The 21,642-nt window shown below is 46.0% G+C and overlaps 1 protein-coding gene across 1 annotated transcript in view; it reads right to left on the bottom strand.

The window, feature by feature from the left end:
* The window catches only part of HCRTR2 (hypocretin receptor 2), a 172,856-nt gene that overhangs the window by 36,292 nt on the left and 114,922 nt on the right, over positions 1-21,642 (bottom strand). Inside the window, exon 4 of the mRNA XM_077490313.1 lies at positions 11,989-12,104. Within this exon, the coding sequence (XP_077346439.1) occupies positions 11,989-12,104 (116 nt within the window). The remainder of the gene's footprint in view (positions 1-11,988; positions 12,105-21,642) is intronic.

Raw genomic sequence — 21,642 nt, 5'->3', positions numbered from 1 at the left:
TCTTACATTTGACTGCTGAGAGGGGTACTGAGGGTTGTTTCCATGCTTTAGCGATGGTCATCTTGGCTCCTAGCAACATGAAGTGTATTAATTTGCAGCTTGCTTTAGGAATGCCAGGTAGACTGGCATTCAGGAGAGCTACTGAGGGGGACCTCGAGAGTTGGTGAGTAGTTACTTTCTGGATCAGGGTGAACACTCTGCTCCAGAATGTCCTGATTCTCGGGCACTCCCACCAAATCTGGACCATGAATGCCATAAGGTGGCATCCACGGAAACATAGTGGACTTGCTGTGGGGAAAAAGGTGGCTAACTTCGAGGGAGTGAGGTACCACCTAGTAAAGACCTTAATGTTTGATTCCATTAGGGAGATGTTTCTCACCCCCTTGAATGCTCTGGAAAACGAGGACTGCCAACTCTCAAGGTCTGGAGATCATTTTCCCATGCGAGCATGTACGAGGATTTGAAGGATGGGAAAGCGAGTGATTGGTAAATAATGGAAATTCTGCCCCTCTGATCCCTAGCCTGACTACACCACATCTCATATGGTGTAAATTTTGGTGGCATAGGTTTCCCCATCCAGAGTCCGTGAAGGAAATTCTGTATCTGTTGAAACCTGAAATGTTCTGAGGTCAGCATCTCTAGGTTTTACACACAATATTTCTGGGAGACTGGGCCTGAGGGGGTGAAAAAAATGCCTGATGCGATACAGCCCCTTATCCAGCCACCATTGGAAGGACTTGATGTCTTGGCCTGGGTGAAAATCTGGGTTGCGAAATATGTGTGCCAGGGGTCTACATTCTGAAGAGAGATCTCATCCTGTCCTACAGAGACAGGGACTGTGAAAGGATAGGTGATGATATCGGGGGCGGTCCTTGGATGGGGACCACAGGAGGTAGTCCAGGGTGTGCGTTGGGACAGCCTGTCTCTCTATGTAGACCCAATCAGTTTTTTCAAACTTGGTGTATATCGTGGATAGTTGTACTATTCTTGCTGCTTGGAAGTACCAATGGAGGCAGGGGAGTCCCAACCCGCCCCCGAGACCTAGAGTGGAATAGTGATTTTTGTGGACATCTGTAACCCGATCCAGCCCAGATGAATTTGGTTACCTTGCTTTGAAGAGATTTTAGGTGGTCCTTTCTAATGTTTATGGGGAGGGATTGAAATAAATATAGAAGTCTGGTGAGAAGGATAATTTTTACTGAATGAATCCTGCCCAACCAGGAAAAACCCTCCCTGTCCCAGTTTGTCAGGTCAGAAGCAATTTTCCGATACATGGAAGGGAAATTGGAGGGGTACAAGTGCTCAAGTCTCTAGCTCTTTACATGTTCCTGTATGTTCACACTTCCACAAATATCTTTGCAATTCTCTAGTTCCACTGTCAGTTAGTTTCCAGCCTTTTGGCCTCTCCCAGGACTTTCCAGGACATTCTCCAAAAAATTGCTTCCAGTTATTACCATTAGGGATGGCCGAACGGTTCGCCCAGCGGTCGTTTCGCGGCAAATTTCGGCTGTTTGCCGTCCGCCCGATCGGCAGACTATTGCCGCCATTCACCCGGGGGACTTCTGTGTGTAAAAGAACTTTGACCTATGATGACACATCCATCATGGGGTACAGGACAGCCAATTGAGACATTACAGCACATGGACACTTGGACATTCCCCCTAACTTATAAATAGACCTGATCCGGCGGCCATTTTACATTCTTTCTACTGTCACTATAGGGAGAGGTTGCTGTGTGGAGCAGGGAGAGACTTCAGTGACCCAAATCGCTAGCTATTAAGTCCATAAAAGTTCTTTTAAGGACTGGTATCATGGTATAGGTGTTAGGTCTAGTTCGGGATATAGGTTTGAGGCACTGCTGTGCTAGTGATTGTTGCAGCAGCCTGAGTGTCTTTTGTCAGTGTAGAGAAAGGGACAGGACGCTGTGTGCAGCAGGGACAGTCAGTTTAATCATTAGCTGTTACTATTAGGTCCACAAAGGTTCTTTTCAGGACTGTTATGGTAATAGGCTTGTACACGTATAATATTCTTTCTTCCAAATATAGAAAGAATATTATACTTGACTGCTGCCCTATACTGCAGCAGTCCTTTATCAGTATAGGGACAGAGGTACAGTCTGCTAATCACAACCTACTAGTTGCACAAAGGTCCTTATAAGGACTGGTAAGGTCTAGGGTACTACAGTACATAGGGTTGAGTGAGGTACAGTCTGCTATTCCTCAAGGACTGGTATAGGTCCACAATATATAGGGTTGAGGTGCACTACTGCTGACTGCTGCCCTATACTGCAGCAGTCCTTTATCAGTATAGGGACTGAGGTACAGTCTGATAATCATTCACAACCTACTAGTTCCACAAAGGTCCTTATAAGGACTGGTAAGGTATAGGGTACTACAGTACATAGGGTTGAGTGAGGTACAGTCTGCTATTCCTTAAGGACTGGTATAGGTCCACAATATATAGGGTTTAGGTGCACTACTGCTGACCTTCTGCTGCAGTAGTCCTTTATCAGTATAGGACCGAAAGGACGTTCAGCGCAGCAGGGGGGATCGTGACCGATAAGCGTACTCGCCTAGCTCACGACAGTGTTAACTACCTCACATTTCTAAAAATTTATGAGGCATGGATCTCGGAGGAATTCAACACCTGTGACCAGTAGACCATGTATATGTCTATAAACAATTTTTTTAATCGAGCACACAGACCTTCTTTCTTCATTTGGCTCACTTCCTTGTCCAAAAAAAGCACAGCGTACTATATGCCCGAACCCTCCTGTTTGAAGAGGTTGAGCGGTGTCATATTTCTACTGGGGCTGCTTATTATGAGGGGCTCCCACCATCCCTGTGCTGTGCTGACTTCCTCCTGGGGCTGCTTATTATGAGGGGCTCCCACCATCCCTGTGCTGTGCTGACTTCCTCCTGGGGCTGCTGATTATGAGGGGCTCCCACCATCCCTGTGCTGTGCTGACTTCCTCCTGGGGCTGTACCTCTGCTGTGCATATTATGAGGGGCTCCCACCATCCCTGTGCTATGCTCATTATGAGGGGCTCCCACCATCCCTGTGCTGTGCTGACTTCCTCCTGGGGCTGCTTATTATGAGGGGCTCCCACCATCCCTGTGCTATGCTGACATCCTCCTGTGGCTGCTTATTATGAGGGGCTCCCACCATCCCTGTGCTGTGCTGGCTTCCTCCTGGGGCTGTACCTCTTCTGTGCATATTATGAGGGGCTCCCACCATCCCTGTGCTATGCTGACATCCTCCTGGGGCTGCTTATGGTGCAGGTGTCAGTGCTGTATATCACGGTGCTGGTGTGAGTGCTTTATGTCACGCTGCTGATGTCAGTGCTCTCTATCACGGTGCTGTGTCAGTGCTGTATATCACGGTGCTGGTGTCAGTGCTTTATGTGACGGTGCTGGTGTCAGTGCTTTATGTGACGCTGCTGATGTCAGTGCTCTCTATCACAGTGCTGGTGTCAGATCAGGTGTCATTGCTGTATGTCACGCTGCTGATGTCAGTGCTCTCTATCACGGTGCTGGTGTCAGTGCTGTATATCACGGTGCTGGTGTGAGTGCTTTATGTCACGCTGCTGATGTCAGTGCTCTCTATCACGGTGCTGTGTCAGTGTTGTATATCACGGTGCTGGTGTCAGTGCTTTATGTGACGGTGCTGGTGTCAGTGCTTTATGTGACGCTGCTGATGTCAGTGCTCTCTATCACAGTGCTGGTGTCAGATCAGGTGTCATTGCTGTATGTCACGCTGCTGATGTCAGTGCTCTCTATCACGGTGCTGGTGTCAGTGCTGTATATCACGGTGCTGGTGTGAGTGCTTTATGTCACGCTGCTGATGTCAGTGCTCTCTATCACGGTGCTGATTTCAGATAACTCTATCACAGTGCAGGTGTCATTGCTGTATGTCATGCTGCTGGTGATCATCTCCTGCACCCTCTTCTTTGCCTACCCTGACCTTCCCTCTCCTCCATTGCCTTAATGCGCGCCACAGTCCTGAATTGTCACAACAATTTCACATATAAAAAAAGAATGCTTGTAGTTGTCGATCCCAGATTCACCTCATACATGTGTTATGTCATTGGCCATGTGGTGGGACTATGTTTGCACAGCTAGTAATTATTTTGTGGCTGCAAATTTGACCTGTAGGTTTGCAAAGTTCACCTCCCATTGAATTCAATGAGGCCCGCTGCGAACGTTACGGTTCGCGAACTATCGGCCGCGTTCGCGACACGTCCCGTCGGAAGTTCGTCCATCACTAATTACCATCTTGCATGAGCAGGGGTTAGAGGTGTTCCATTGCTTAGATGACTTCCTTTCAATTGCCCTGACATCCTCATATCCTGTCAATTGGCAACTCGGTGGATTATTGAGATGGGTCATCAACTGAGAAAAAGGTAACCTTATCCCAGCACAAATAATGATGTTTCTGGGAGTGGTCCTGGATTCTCAGAGGAGAGGAACACTGTAGAGTTGCCCTCAGAGAAGACGACAGTATTAGTAAACTGCTTGAGACAGGTCACAGTTCTTTTAAATCTGTCTGCATTCAATTGTCTAAAAATGATAAGGCCATAGTTCACAACAATCAGACATTGAAGCTTTTTGGCAACAGACTAAGGAGCTTCAGAGTGTGGTGTCTCATATTTCCCACCAAGGAGGAACACAGAGTTCACTCCTGATGGAGATGGAGATACAGTGTTTATCATTATGATCTAACTGCAGCTGGACTTGTCTCCCTTACTACTACAATCTGGCTCCTCAGAATTTTCTGACAGATGCTTTAAGATGCAAACTCCTGGACAACCAAGAATGGTCTCTAAACTAAGTATTTTTTTTGGATCTGCGGCAAATGGGGTTATCCAGCTCAGGATCTGATGGCAGTGCCTATGAGCACGATGTGCAGTTACTTCTTGTTGAGCTACCCAAAGGTGGAAACAGTGGATGTATTGACATGCATGTTCACCAGTCGCAATGATCTTCAGGCTCATCAACAAGAAAAAATTAAATGAAAATAAAAATTCCCAGCTTCACTTACCGACCAACCTGCAAACAACTGAATAATCGTCAAAAGGAATAAAAGTCTTTCAGGTTTAGTAATGGTGATCATTCCCCTGTGGCCTCACAGATCACAGTATCCTACCTTACAGTCTTTGGCTTTGGAACCTCCTATCTGAGATTCTAGAACTTCTACAGCCTGTGATTGGGGTATTGAGTACTCAGGGTCATCAGAGGGATTGAGTACTCAAGAGCAGTAATCAGAGTTGTATCTCCAGAATTAATCTGCAGGGCAGTAATCTCCATATATGTCACCTTTTTATCCTATCACAAAGTCAATTTAGTAAGATTGACCAAAGTGGAAATTGATTATTCAGCTTGGCATTCCCCACTAACAGCTGAAATGTAATAAAAGGGACAAGGAATGACTGACAACATTAACCAAATAAGCCATGTCAAAATTTGGTCATGACATCACAACCATTCGCACCCCTTGTTGGCATTTCAGCTGTCAGCAGGAAAACTGTCATCTGCTTAGTATAGGAACAAGGAGCAGGTGCATCATTCGGGTCTCAGTGTGTTTTTTGCTTCAGTGAGCTTTGGGCATTGTTCATCATGATTAATAGAGATCTACATGACTGGATAATGTGATTGATGACAAATTAACATTGTGGGACTTTTTTGTTTTTTAAATTTGTTTTTAACCTCTTTACCCCCTTCCTGACCAGAGCCCCTTTTGCGATTTGGCACTACGTCACTTTAATTGAGTGGTTGTGCAACATTGTACCCAGACAAAATTGATGTCCTTTTTTCCCACAATTAGAACTTTCTTTTGGTGGTATTTGATCACCTCTGGTTTTTATTTTTTGCGCTATAAACAAAAAAGTGGGAAATTTTGTAAAAAAAAGCATTATTTTTTACTTTTTGCTATAATAAACATCCTCCCTATATATATATATATATATATATATATATATATATATATATATATATATATATATATATATATATATATAAAAATTCTCAGTTTAGGCTGATATGTATTCTTTTAAATATTTTCGGTAACAAAATCACAATAAGCATATATTGATTGGTTTGCGCAAAAGTTATCACGTTTACAAAATAGGGGGTAGTTTTATGACATTTTTTATTTTATTTTTTATTATTAGTAATGGCCATGATCTGCAATTTTTATCATGACAGCAACATTATGGCGAACACATCAGACACGTTTGACACTATTTTGGGCCATTGTCATTTATACAGCGATCAGTGCTATAAAAATGCACTAATTACTGTATACATGACACTGGCAGGGAAGGGGTTAAAAACTAGGGGATGATGAAGGGGTTAAGTGTGTGCTAGGGAGTGATTCTAGTTGTGGGGGGTGGACTAAAACTCACATGACAGCGATCACTGCTCCCGATGAGAGGGAGCAGTGATCTCTGTCATGTCCCTAGGCAGAATGGGGAAATGCCTTATTTACATAGGCATCTCCCCATTCTGCAGCTCTATGACATGATTGCCGGGACACCGGCGGACATTGAGTACACTGATCATGCATGCACGGTCACACTATATGCGTGGGCGCTTGCTAGCCCCACCGATTAAAGGGGATGTACAGGTACACTCATTTGTCCACCACCGCCATTGTGCTGACGTATATCAGTGTGCGGCGGTCGGCAAGTGGTTAATAATGATCTTGTCAAAAAGCGTGATAGTCTATTTTTCACTCACATTTTGTTTTGCTAATGAATACCAGTACTATGCACCCCTTACACATTCATGCAGTGGAGGGGAGCAGTATCTGGGGGCCCCCTTTATTATTTAAGGAGGCTCACAGATTCTGGTAAGCCCATAGACTGCCACAGCCATGGGTCTAGGGTTGTGTGGAAGAAATCCTTGTCTCCTTTAACGTGGGTTGGGGTGCCTTGCCAGGGGGTCCACAAGTTAGTTCCCAGCCCCCTATGACTTTTCAAAATCCCTTGCATATTAGCCCAGAAAATGATCATAACTTTTTTAACATTTGGTTCCCATTTCCGTATATACATTACATCAGCCATTAATTCATTTGGAACAAGGGTCATAATGAAGACTGATTGTTAAGTGGCAGCTAAAAAAAGCAAACAAAATCTTGGGATCTGTAAAAAAAAAAAAATTGTGATGCTAATAGCCTCTGCCACATGCATATTTTGGGGCCCAGCACCACATGCCATATTCAATAAGAACATAAGTGTTTTGGATAGGGTCTTGAGGAGCATAAAAAAAGGAATAGAAAAATTGTGTATGTTCAGTTTGGAAAAAGACGCATGCTGCTTATACCTAAAAATAAGGGTTTAAAGCCCAGTGAGGTTTTCCTGTGCAAGATCTCTTTTCACTTTTTCTCCTATACTAGATGTGAAAGGAAATCTCTTCAAAGTGAGTGAAATCCTCTCTTTGACAATGGTCACTAAAACAGTTTTCTCCATTAAAAGATTTTCCCTTTTTTCTTTTGCCAGTGACAACTCAACATAGATTTTTGTTCTTTTTCAATCACATTAAAAATGAGCCCTAAGTCAAATTGAGGGGGTAAATCTCCCCAGCAGAGACAAATACAACAATATAAGCCTGGCAGGAATTCTGCCTGGCAGGGAGGATGACTTTTGCCAATTGGAAATCTGTACCTCTGACCCAATAAGCAGCATGTCTATAATCTGAGAGAGACTAGCGCTACCCCCAAAGGGGCTGGTGTAAATGTCCACAGGTCCTTTATCTTACCAGTGCAGGCAGCAAGACACACAGCAGTATCTCTTCCATAAAGGCTCAATAAATATGCCAGAGTCCAAAGTTTATTGCTGGACAACTGATAACTTGAGCGAGAGTGGGGTATGAGATACAACAAAACACTTGATGCATACATTGCAGAGGACTCTTCTCTATTTCTAGGTGGGGCAAAATGGTATCCTCTTCTAGCTGGCAACCAGGGAAATTGCTGAGCAAGTTTAGATGTAATAAGCAGAAGTGGTCTAACTTCTTTTAGTTGCAGGACTATCAGACACACACAGGGGTTTGTCTGCACTCACAGATCTGGTAAAGATCAGTCCACAGATATGACCTTCAGCAAGATGGCACAGCTTTCAGTCCAAGAAGGGGGTCCAGAGGCAAACTTGTTCCCCTCCTCTTGAGCTCCTGGGTACATCCCCACATAGGGGAAAGAAGAACCAACCCTCCACAATTCCACCCCCGTTTAAAGCAGTTGTAAATCTAGTGGTAAAAAAAATAATAAAATCCTGCAAGGCAATGTAATAATGTGCTAGTATGAATCACATAATAGCACAATTTGATAGACTTAGCTTAGAATGAAGCCCTCGGCTGACATCTTCACCCATCTTTCTTCTGGGTTTGCCGCCTCCACCTCCATGAGTGGCTGGGAGCACAATGACGTCACTCCCTCGCATGCATGCAGGATCTGATGTTTCCAGCTTGGGCTCTAAAAGGTCCAGTACTGTAAGCCGGACCATGAGAGCGCATGTGCCAATGATGTAATCGGCTGCATGCATTTTGAATATCTCCTAAACTGTGCAAGTTTAGGAGATATTCACAAAAATCTACTGGGAAGCCTTACTACAGGCGTGCCTGTAGGTTCAAGTGGTCTAACAGAGTTTACAACCACTTTAGCAATAACCCAACCACCTTCTTGGCACACCTCTCCAGGGATTGTCTAAGCACTACTAAAAATTCAGGCCGGGAATTTAAATTCTCCTGCCCTCATTTCTAGAAGTTTCTTCTAGAAGCAGGGGGGAGTAATCAAACTCCCAGCCTCTGAAACCCTAAACAGACTGTACTAAACAATTACTACTTCTCTGAGTACAGCAGAAGCCAACACTGATGGCTTGTACACACAATCTGTAAATCGGACGAAAAAACACCACTTCTGAAGTGATCAGACAATAAACGGATCGTTAGTACAAAGCTTTCGAGAGCTGATCACTACAGTTCATCCGATATCATCCAATCGGACAAACATGAAAACTTTTCTCGTATGATACCAGTTCATACAATTTTAATCAGTACAGTTGTCGTCCGAAAATACAATATAAATACACTACAACACATGACATCACTTTCAATTTTTTATTCTGTCGTATTAGAATTTTCATAACTTTAATAACCTCTCTATTTTCAATATGTGACTAGCATGCAAAAAAAACCCGGACGATCTTTGGGGAGTGTGGGAGGGCCATTCATTTCCCCAACAGCCTAGCAATGAGGGTGCTACATGGTGAAAAAAAAGATCTTGCTCTACAGCAGTGGTCTCCAAACTGGCGGCCAGATGCAGTCCCTTGCTTTTATCAGGCCCCCTTTTATCACCCCCTTTTTCTCTCTTAATGACTAATGCCACGTACATACGTAGCCGACTATCCGGCGGACTTAGTCTGGCGGACTTCCCGCCGGACTGTCCGTCCGACTTTCCGAACGGGCTACTTGCCCACACACGGCACTTTTTCAGCGGACTAATACAGCGTACTATGTCCGCCCTACTATCCGCCGAACTTTTGAAATGAACGGACTCGCCCACACATGCGGAGGAAAGTCCGCTCATTTCGAGCGCGTCTCCAGGTAGGCGGGGCCCGCAAAGGAGACGTCGCTGACCCCGCCACCTGGTATGGACTTAAAGGGGAACCCCAACGCTGAAAAAAATCGGCGTGGGGGTCCCCCCAGGTCCACATCAGACCCTTGCCCGAGCATGGTACCCGGCCAGCCAGGAAAGGGGGGATGAGCGAGTGGCCCCCTCCTGAGCGCGGCCCCCCCAACCCAAAGCACCTTGTCCCCATGTTGATGAGGACAAGGGCCTCTTCCCGACAACCCTGGCCATTGGTTGTTGGGGTCTGCGGGCGGGGGGCTTATCGAAATCCGGGAGCCCCCTTTAATAAGGGGGCCCCCGGATACCGGCCCCCCACCCTATGTTAATGAGTATGGGGTACAATGTACCCCTACCCATTCACTTGTGAAAAAAAGTACAAAAAAAACACAACACAGGGTAAAAATAGTTTATTGCACAGCTCCGGGGGTCTTCCATCTTCGGGGGTCTTCTCGCCGGACTCCTCCGCTATCTTCTTCTAGCTCTTTTACTAGCAGAGGAGCCCAGCTTTCTTCCTCGCCGCCGACCTCTTCTTCCGACTTCGGGGGTCTTGTCCCCCACTTTGGTTCTTTAGCCGGGCTACCGCGCCTTCTTATAGCTCTTTTACAGGCGGTGGCCCGGTCTTCTGTTTCCGCTGTCGCCGTCGCCACCTTCTGTTCTTCTCTTCAGATGTTGACTCGTCGCTCCCTCCACTCACAATGACGGGGACCGGACGCGCGACGACTTATATAGGGACATCACCGGATGATGTCCCCACCCATTATGGTGTCCCAGTCCCAGAGGATTCTGAGACTGTGACATCATAATAGGCAGGGACATGATCCGGCGATGTCCCTATATAAGTCGCCGCGCGTCCGGTCCCCGTCATTGTGAGCGGAGGGAGCGACGAGTCAACATCTGAAGAGAAGAACAGAAGGCGACGACGATGACAGCGGCGACAGAAGACCGCCCCTTACGATGTCACAGTCCCGGAGGATGCTGGGACTGTCGCCATGTGACATCAACCCATGTGACATCAACCTATGTGACATCAACCGATGACCCCGCCCCTTGTCCCTATATAAGTCGCCGTGCAGCGAGTCCCTGGCATTGCGGCCGGAGAGAGCGTCGAGTCAACATCTCCAGGAGAAGGAGAAGAAGAAGAAGAACGGAAGGCGGCAGCGACAGAAGACCGGGCCACTGCCTGTAAAAGAGCTATAAGAAGGCGCGGTGGCCCGGCAGAAGAACCGAAGTGGGGGACAAGACCCCCGAAGTCGGAAGAAGAGGCCGGCGGCGAGGAAGAAAGCCGGGCTCCTCTGCTAGTAAAAGTGCTAGCAGAAGATAGCGGAGGAGTCCGGCGAGAAGACCCCCGAAGACGGAAGACCCCCGGAGCTATGCAATAAACTATTTTTACCCTGTGTTGTGTTTTTTTTGTACTTTTTTTCACAGGTGAATGGGTAGGGGTACATCGTACCCCATACTCATTCACATAGGGTGGGGGGCCGGTATCCGGGGGCCCCCTTATTAAAGGGGGCTCCCGGATTCCGATAAGCCCCCCACCCACAGACCCCGACAACCAACGGCCAGGGTTGTTGGGAAGAGGCCCTTGTCCTCATCAACATGGGGACAAGGTGCTTTGGGATGGGGGGGCCACATGGCCCCCCCTTTCCCAAGGCACCCCCCATGTTGAGGGCACGCGGCCTGGTACGGCTCAGGAGGGGGGGGCGCTCGCTCATACCCCCCTTTCCTGGCCGGCCGGGTAGCGTGCTTGGACAAGGGTCTGATGTGGACCTGGGGGGATCCCCACGCCGATTTTTTTCGGACTTTGGGGTTCCCCTTTAAGTCCATACCAGGTGGCGGGGTCAGCGACGTCTCCTTCGCGGGCCCCTCCTACCTGGAGACCCGCTCAAAATGAGCGGACTTTTCTCTGGGTGGGAAAAGTCCGTTCATTTCAAAATTACGGCGGACTGGCATATGCACGGCCGGATTGTCCACCGGCGGGAAGATTGGAGTGCAAAACTACTTTCTAAGTCCGCCGTACTTTCGGGTCAAAAAAGTACGCCGGAGGCTACACACGGGGGGATTGTCCGTCGGACTTGAGTTTGCCGGACTTTTCCACCCGATTGTTTGATCGTGTGTACACGGCATTACACACAGCTTATTTACGTTTCATGTGGTTTTGTAGTCGCTATCCTTGAAAGATGGACTTCTGTTCACCTTCTCAGATTTTGTTGTAATCATTATCTTTGCTATAATTTTGGTGTTCACTTGCTTGGTGGGTACGTTGTTTTGTAAACTATTTTGCTTAAAAAAAAATATGTAAAAAACAAAAAAAAAAGCATTACATTTTCAAACAGTAGCACATATTTGAAAAGAACTAAATCTCACCTGTCGACACCACAATTTTCGGAAAATTTGCAAATAGGCTAAAATCATCAGACATAATGGAACCATATATGTTATGAAGAAAAAACATATGTGATAAACTTTGGAGTAAACGTCACCTTAAAAAAAAAAAAAGTGAAATATATATACGTTTAGAAGAGAAAACATAAGAGTCTATTCAGAAATGTTTTCAAGATTCAAAAAACGTTCACGTTTTCAGCCACACATTTTGCCTATTGAACTTAATTATAAAACTTTGTGAATCTTACGTGAATGTTGTATGAATCCCAAGGGAAAAAAAAATGTAAAAAGAACTCTTATTGTTTAAGAAATTTTAACAACACACTTCAACAATTCTGACACAACAATTGTTTCAAACATTGCTTTCAATTGATAATGGCATTTGGCACACAATACAGCAATGTATGGAGGGAAAATAGAACCCTAAAAGAAACCACACGTATTTGTGCAGCTATGACCTTAGACACTACTAAGAACACATGAAAGAGAAGGAAATGGTAAAGTGGCAATAGATGCATCAGTATTAGGAAAAGGATTTCAAATATGTACTGGACCTTTGGGGTCCCCAAAATCAAAATCCATAGTCTCACCAGCTTTTTACTGTAGCTCCGCTGCTAATATCTGTGTGTTAATGGCTGTAAGATTTAGTTGTGACCCCTTTAGACTTGCTTCAAACAAGCAGGAAATTGATTTTTTTTTCTTTTTTTTTATCCTTTTGTCTATGTATCTGAAAAAAAGGCCAGTTCTGGGGCATCTCTTTTTCTTACACTCTGCCCATAGGTCAATGCAATATTCTCTACACTTTGTCTTTCAAATCAAACTGTGCCAGATACCATCTTAAATCAAAAATGAATACTTGACATTTCTTTTCTATAAGTTGTTCCAAACTTTCATCCTCATGCTTCACTGTACACTATTGTGTATACTCTATGTAGCGTTTAATATATGAGTATTTCACATTCTAGCCACATTTCATGACCATGTCTACAGCATCATAATTTTTCTATCCAGTTTTTATTAGATATTTCCAGGATAGGCGCACCAACCTTCAACCTGGGTGACCTGTTTGATTTTGCATATGCTCATCTAAGGTGACTGGTTTGCATGCTTTATTTTCCTACCCACATTTGTTTTCTGAAAAAAGGGTTTCTTCCCTTTGTCTTTCAGGATATCTCCACTAACCTGTAAAGAAGCAGGACAGCACTTATGGCATTAATTTACCAGACCACAAGGCTATTATAGTTTGTAGCCAAACCACAAGTACTTCTCCTGTTCTTCTGTTTGCCTTGCCACCTCAGTTCATGATGGATCTGGTCCTATGTCTTTGCCACTACAATGTACTGTGTTTCTATAAACTGTTTCCCTATCCTACAGACCTATCCATTTATCTTATGTATTTTTTAAAGTCCAAAATTGTTTGTATCAGCAAGGTATATCAGATGACTACATCCATGATATAGAATATTCTCTGAAAGCTGAATTATTTGCAAATTATTTTTTTATAAAAAAGTGTGGGATTGGGGAAAAAAAAAATCATACTCACCTAGGTGGATACAGCATCAATACAATGCTGAATCTATTGCCCGCCACCTCTACCTAGAGAGCTGAGCAATCAAAGACCGCTGATCACTCAGTTCTTGGTCATCAGTGAGCATAGAGCAGATGACTGACATTCACTGGCTTTCTGCTCTGCTACTCCAGCGTTCACTGGAGCGTTGGGCTGTAGGGGGCAGAAGAGGTTCTCAGCAGCACCTCAAGCTAGGCTAGTCTAGACTAGGCTGAGCCATCTGTCTGTCTGGAATTTTGGCAGACCCCAACATTATTGTCGGTATCACACCTCTACTAACCAGTTGTCTTCTTTGTCCCCAAATGTGCACCTCACTGTCCTCAAATAAATGTTTTAGTTTTTTCCTTAAAGTTCAGGAAAACTACTAGAGCATTTGCCCCATTATGTTGTACTTTTCATTTGTTGAGAGGTTGTTTTCTCCCCCATGTACAGGTCTTTGAATTCATTACTACAGTGCTTTGCATGTACATATAGTTGTCGAGGTAATAGTGGGTACGTTTGAATAAAGACACTTGCCCATACAGTTTAACCTGAGTGTGTGTGCCTAACACCATCAAATGTGGAAGGAAGTTCCACATCCTCACCGCTCTAGCAGTAAGGAACCCCTTGCTCCTTTTAAAATGGAACCACTTCTTGGCCAGCTTCATTGTGTGGCTTTATGTCTTCCTTAGAGACCCTAGATTAAATACTTTTCTTACAATGATACAGTCACCATTTAAAGATTTGCATAATGTGATCATGTCTTGTCTTTTCTTCAGGAAGAATATGTTTAACTTTTGTAGTACTGTAGTTTCTCATTTCTGAGGTCATCCAGCCTCTTCATTAGCTTAATTGACCTTCTCTGGACTCTTTCTAGTTCAAGAACATCTTTCCTGAAGATTGGTGAACAAAATTTGACTAAATACTCTATATGTGGTAGAACCAGGGTTTTATAAAGTGGTTGAATTATATTCTTGAGTAAATTCCTTGTTCAAGCATGCTAATAGGCTGCTAGCCTTCCTTGCTGAAGCTTGGCTTTGCATTATTTTTCTTTTTTTATTCCTACATCTCATCTGCCATATAGCTGCCAACCCTTATGCCGCGTACACACGAGCGGAATGCCCAACAGAAAAAGTCAGACAAAACATTTTCATCATATATTCTGATCGTGTGTATGCCTCATCTGACTTTTTTTTTTTAAAAGAAAATTCTGATGGACCTAGAAATAGAACATGTTTTAAATCTTTCTGACAGAACCAATTCCTATCGGGAAAACTGCTCGTCCGTATGCTGTTCCGACCGACCAAAAACGGCGCATGCTCTGAAGCAAGGATGAGACAGAAGCTATTGGCTACTGGGTCTTGAACTTCCTTTTTTCAGTCCCGTCATACATGCTGTACGTCACCACGTTCTTAACGATCGGACTTTGTTGTGATCGTTTGTACGCACAACAGTTTTAGCAGAACTCTGTCGGAACTCCATAAGAAAAATCTTCAGCGTTTATTCCGATGGGAAAACTGGTCATGTGTATGCGACATTATACTTTTATCAATGTCTTGTTGCAAAGTTGCTAAATCCTGTGACAAGGTTATTACGTTACATAGCTTTGTATCATCAGCAAACACTGAGATTGAGCTATTTATACCAATCTCCAGTTGGAGTTAAAGTTAAACAGAATTGGTCCCAGGATAGAATCCTGGGGCACAGAGCTCACAACTCTAGACCATTCAGAAAATATTTTAATAATCACTACTCTCTGGATGTGCATCTGCAACCAATTTTCTACCCAGGTGCATACAATATCAACAATGCCAAAAGATCTTAATTTGTAAATTAACCATTTGTGGGGTACTTTAGCAAATGCCTTAGCTAAATCTAGATAACCTCTGTCCACCAGCTTTCCTCTATACAAATTACAGCTCAGTTTCTCAGGTACTACACTTACTTCCCTTGTGTTTGGGTGTTGATTCTTTTAGAAGTACAAGCTTGTGTCTCAGTGTATTGCTGGGCTTAAAATATACAGAAGACACAGGGATGTGATTAATGTTAAACATCCTTTTGAGTTTCTAGCTATATATGGCATTACTATTGCATTCTGTGTGTTCTGTTTCTCCCCTTTGTTCAATGGTCCTGGGTTTTTGCTTGACCTTGTGGATGATTTAATGAATGCCAAGTTTGGGTAGCAACAAACTTTCAAAGCACTGCTGAGGTTTCTGAGTTCTTTGATTATAAAGTCTGTGTTTGTTGTTAACATCTCAGCCCAATGTTGCAGAATTCTAATAACCTCAGTCAGTTTGAGTTCTAGTGGGTGGTGGGAGTCAAAAGCAAATACTGTTTTGTGTCAATAAGCTTCTTGTAGTCCTCCATATCCAAGTCACCATTCAGTGCCTTATACCACGTAGAATTAATTTGATAGTACACTGAGTTTATGAGGTTGATTTACAAAATGCAAAAAAGGCTATTCACTTTTCAAGGGAAGGTGCGCTTTACAATTTTCCCCAGATCTTAGTATAGCGATACCCTCACTTAAGAGGGCCGCAAGTTTGGTTTGGGTCCTGAGCACAGCTCCGCCAACCCCCCGGCAATCTGCACTACCCACTCTGGCACAGTTAGTATCTAGCAATACACATTAAATCACTTATACTCTAAATATGTGTGTGTGCGTGTGTGGGTAACTCAAGCTCATAGACAATCTTTGAAAGTATATAACTGACTTTACTTATTGTTTTTATAAAAGGAATAACATGAATCAAACATTTGGATTGCAACACATAATCAGGTCCCTGCAGTAACCAGTAATAAAGATAAACAGAGTAATCAGCATAATAAAGTATTGCTATGCAACTCTAGCGCTGCCCTTTTTCAGCTACTTCCCCACATGGGTAAACACCCAGCACTGTCTACCTATGCAGTCAGGCCTGACTGATCTAGATGGAAGTCCAGTAAAACAATATTCGCTAGCAATCTTTCGGTGGTGCACTTGAAGAACAACTTTGTAATCCAAACGAATAATAAAGATAAAGCATCTGTCTTTAAACAGCTCTCACCACCCGGACAAGTCCAAGTCCGGTTTCTCTGCCTTTTCGTCTAGGAACAGGAATCCACCGACCTCCGAGTCTTCAATCCTTCTGGTGTACTGCAGCAAGGAATGAGAAAATGTCTCTCAGGTGCAACTAGGCTGGCAGAGAACTCTTTGGAAAAGAGCACAAGGCCCAGGCTTCAGGCCTTGTGCCTCAGCAGTTCAGCACAGATCTCCTCTTGCTTGAAGAGAGGGGGGGTGTCCAAAAAAGAGCGAACTAGGCCTCTCCCCCTCCTTATATTTCCTCCCCCATAAGACTCTGGGGCATAACTCAAAGCATCCTGGGAACCAGCGGGGTTCTGGGAACAGTAGTTTTATAGTTCTTAAAGAGACCCCACTACACACTCCGCCCACTTAAACCCAAAGATAAACTTTTAACACATATCCTGTACCAATTTTGAAAGTGCTGAGTATGATGTTGGTACAGGGAATTTCCACCAGAACTCAGAGGTGGGATTCCCTGTCCCACAGGTCACACTGACATGAGTGGCCTGCCTAACTGTGCCAGAGAGTGAGCTGGGGTTGCCCTCCACCAAATGGTCAGTGGAAGGATTAGAGCGTTCAGCACTTCTTCTAGCAGTCACAACAGAGTCCTCAGAGCTCTCTCCCATTTGAGAGTAGGTTAGCTTCTTGGGGGGTCTCACAACTCGGCAAGCTCTCTGTTCTCTGTTCTCTCTGAACTCTCTGGTGCCACAGGCTCTACTTCAGGAACACATTCTGACAGCATCACTGGTTCTGGAACATCAGTTCCTTCCTCTTCTGAGTAAATGCTAGGGATATCTTCCCAGCCTTCAGGCACACCACTAGATGGAATAAACTCTGTAGCTTCTGGGTTCAGTGTCCCATCCTGTGTATCCTCAGTAGGTGGGAGATCTATGGCAGAATTTCCTGGAGTTGATGAAGGCCACAGCCACTCAAGCTCTCCTCTTCCACCTTCACCTTGTTGGGAATCTTGTCCATCTCTAACCCGGGAGGTCTGAGACTGAGTGCTAGGTCCTGGGGTATCCAGAATGGAAACAGATTCAGGTGGATCTCTCACTGGAGGTATTCTGACTGCTTCAGTAAGCGGGAGCAAATGATTCCTGTGCCAAGTTTTCAAGGGCCCCACTTTCCCCTCTGGTTTTAGCTTATACACAGGCAATCCAGGTAGCTTTCTGCAAATGACATAGGGCTCCGATCTCCATCTATCAGCAAGCTTGTGCTTCCCAGGGATCCCCAGATTGCGTAGCAGTACACGGTCCCCAGGCTGCAGGTCTTGCACTCGAACCTTCAGATCGAAGTTCCTCTTGTTGCGGGCTCCCCTTTGGTCCGAGGCCGCCTGAGCTCGTTCATGGGCCACTTTCAAATTGTGTCTAAAATCGGTCCACATATCCCTTGTGGGAGGTAGCAGAGGCATGGTCTAGGGAAATGCCAAAGGCCAGATCCACCGGCAATCTTGCTTCTCTCCCAAACATGAGCCGGTAGGGGGAGTAACCCGTCATATCACTTGTGGTGCAGTTGTAAGCGTGCACCAGAGCTGATATGTGTTGGCTCCAGTGTTGCTTCTTCTCTGTCTCTAGAGTTCCAAGCATGTTTAGTAAGGTCCGATTAAACCTCTCAGGTTGGGCATCTCCTTGTGGATGATAAGGTGTAGTCCTGGTCTTCTCTACTCCCAATGAGTCCAGTAGGTTCCGGATCAGACGACTCTCAAAGTCCCTTCCTTGGTCTGAGTGGATTCTCTGTGGTAATCCATAGTGGACAAAGTATTTTTCCATGAGCACCTTGGCCACAGTGGAGGCCTTTTGGTCTTTGGTGGGGAAAGCCTGGGCATAATGGGTGAAATGATCGGTTACCACCAGAACATTTCCCAATCCACTCAAATCGGGTTCGAGGCAGAGAAAGTCAATGCACACCAGATCCATTGGACCCTGACTCTGTAGGTGGCCCATTGGGGCAGCTTGATGGGGTAGAGTCTTCCTCTGGATGCATCGTGCACAAGAACGGCAATATTCCTCCACTTCTGCCCTCATACAGGGCCAATAGAACCGGCTTCTGACAAGCTGAAAAGTTCTCTCCGCCCCTAGATGGCCATGCTGGTCATGTAAGGCAATTAGTACCGTCTCTCGGTGCTTCTCTGGGAGAAACAACTGCCACTTATCTTCTGAGTTATCAGAGGGGCCCCTTCGGTAGACCACTCCCTGATGTACTTGTAGCTTATCCAACTATTTCCTCAGCAGGCGAGCCTCCTTGGAAGGGTGATGTCGAAGTCCCTCTGGATTCTCATTCTCCAAAGCTTCAAGGACCAATCTCCCCATGGGGTCTTCCAATTGGTCATAGCTCAGCTCCTTTCTGGACAGCTTTGGCAGGAGTTCCTCTGCTAGTTGAATTACCCCACAGTAGGGTTGAGGGACTCCCACTGCGGTGACTCCTATCTCCTCTGCTCTGGAGCCCCCTCTTGCTTGAAACTCAGCACCCTGACAGAGTGCTCGCACTCCTTCCGGTGCTACCTGAGTCCAGTCTTCCCAGTCATCGACCATGACATGAGATCTTCGGGACAGGGCATCTGCATCCCTATTTCCAGCCCCTGGTCTGTATTTTAGACTGAAGTTGAATCCGGATAATGCAGCCAACCATCTGTGTCCGGTTGCATCTAACTTTGCAGTAGTGAAGAGGTAGGTCAGAGGATTCTTATCTGTCTTTACGGTAAACTCCGCCCCATAGAGATAGTCCTTCAGTTTGTCTACTACTGCCCATTTGAGGGCCAAGAACTCCAATTTATGAGTGGGGTAGTTCTTCTCCGAGGGAGTCAGGCTCCGGCTCACATAGGCCACTGGTCGCAGCTGCTCTTCATGCTCTTGATAGAGCACTCCGCCTAGGCCCTCATGACTGGCATCGACATGTAGCTCATATGGTCTGGTGGGGTCGGTATAGGCCAGGACTGGGGCCGTGGTAAGGCTCCTCTTCAAGGTTCGGAAAGCCTCTTCACACCTTGGGCTCAACTGATCTTGAACCGACTCACCGGCCCTCCTGGGTCCCAAACCATCCTCTTCTCCTTCAGTCTTGAGCAATTCGTTCAGTGGCTTGGCAATCCGGGCAAACCCATCCACAAATCTTCTATAATAGGAGCAGAACCCCAGGAAAGATCTGAGCTCTGTGACTGTTGTCGGTCTTGGCCAAGAGGTAACTGCCTCCAACTTCTCAGGGTCTGTAGCCACTCCCTTTTCAGACACTATGTGTCCCAGATAGTTCACAGAGGATTGGTAAAACCGGCACTTCTCGGGAGAAAGCTTGAGTCCCTCTTCGCTGAGTCTTCTCAACACCTTCTCCAACCTGGCCTCATGTTCTTCCAAAGTCTTCCCGAAGACAATGACATCGTCCAAGTACACAAGGACTTCTATGAGGTTCATGTCTCCAACGGTCTTCTCCATGAGGCGTTGAAAGGTAGCAGGGGCTCCAGACAGGCCCTGAGGCATTCTGTTGAATTCAAAGAATCCCACTGGGGTTATGAAAGCTGTCTTCTCTCGGTCTTCCTGGTGCATGGGGATTTGGTAGTACCCACTCTTGAGGTCCATTACACTGAACCACTTGGCACCAGCCAAACTCTGTAGGGCATCCTCTATTCTTGGTGTGGTATACTGGTCAGGGATGGTCCTCCTGTTGAGAGTCCTGTAGTCAATACAAAGCCTCAACGACCCATTCTTTTTCCTGACCACCACTATGGGGGAGGCATAGGGACTTCTAGACTCCCGAATCACACCAGTCTTCTTCAACTCCACAAGCTGCTCCCTCAGATCCTCCAGGTCAGCTAGAGGGACCCGCCTAACCCTTTCCCTGAAGGGTTTGTCTTCTTGGAGGCGGATTCGGTGGGTGGCACTCCTGGCACATCCAACATCAAACTCATCCTTTGAGAAAATCCTCTCCCATCTAGTCAGCTGGGCCTTGGCTCTCTCCTTCCAGGCTCCAGGTAGGTCCGGGTTCTCCATGGAAAGTTTTTCCCAAACATCTCCTCCTTCACCCGTTCCTTTTACTTCAGACCAGCTGACTGGGGCCGCAGGACTCACCTGCCCCAACAGCATTCTGGCAGGGATCTCTATGGGTCTCTCCGTAGGGTTTCTCACACTCACTGGGACTCTTCCTCGAGCCTTCTTCAGGGCCTTGATTGAAATCACTTCCAGTATCACTTCCAGGCCTGAGTGATCCTCCCTTGGATCGGATTCCAGCATGACAAAGGGGCCAGGCTGCTCCCAGGTAAGCTTCACCGTGGCCCTGAGGCAGGCTACCTCTCCGGGCTGCAGCACCACTCCCTCTCTCCCAAGTCTCCACACCTTCCCTATCCCCTCTCCTGGGGTCTTCTGCTCTAGGACCAACCGTTGGTAGGCTGTCTTCAGCATGGGATGGATATTGGGATCTTGATGGTTACTCGTCTCCACTAGAGGGGTCAGAAGTCTTCGCACCAGATCCGTATTGGTCCCTATGATGAGGGACATCTTGCTGGCCCCGGGCGGTCTAGGACACACAACTGCCAGGGTGTCAAACACCTCCGTTTTCCCTGCCACAGATGGATCGAAGGTCAGCTTTATGGGCAGGTAACCATCGTAGGGGAAACTGAGTTCCAAGGCCCCATATCTCCAGCTCTTCTATCTTCTGTATAGGCAAATGGCTCAAGTGCCTATCATAGAAGTCTCTGTACAACAAAGTCACTTGAGCTCCAGTGTCCAGGAGGGCCTTCGTGTAGACTCCTTCCACCTGGATGGAGACAGTGGGGGACGGGCCGACCAATTCTTCTGGGAAGGGCCGGGCTGAGGCCACCCTCTTCTGGGGACCCGTCTTCATCCAGTTGGTTTTTGACTTTACTCTTTCGAGCCTGGTATGCATTGACCCTCCCCACAGTAATGGGAGTACAAACCCGCTGAGGGATGTTATGGTCTCTTATTTGTAGACATTCCTTCTGAGGGGTCTGGTTTCCTCTCTCTGTCTCTCTTCCTTCTATTCAGTTTGGAGTTCACTGAAAGGCATGGGCACCCGGTTGACT

Source organism: Lithobates pipiens, unplaced genomic scaffold, assembly GCF_037356315.1.
Source record: "Lithobates pipiens isolate NorthernLeopardFrog02 unplaced genomic scaffold, aLitPip1_a1.2 Scaffold_18, whole genome shotgun sequence".
Taxonomy (NCBI): domain Eukaryota; kingdom Metazoa; phylum Chordata; class Amphibia; order Anura; family Ranidae; genus Lithobates; species Lithobates pipiens.
The sequence above is the reverse complement of the archived record's forward strand: the minus strand, read 5'-3'. Positions and strand labels throughout refer to the sequence as shown.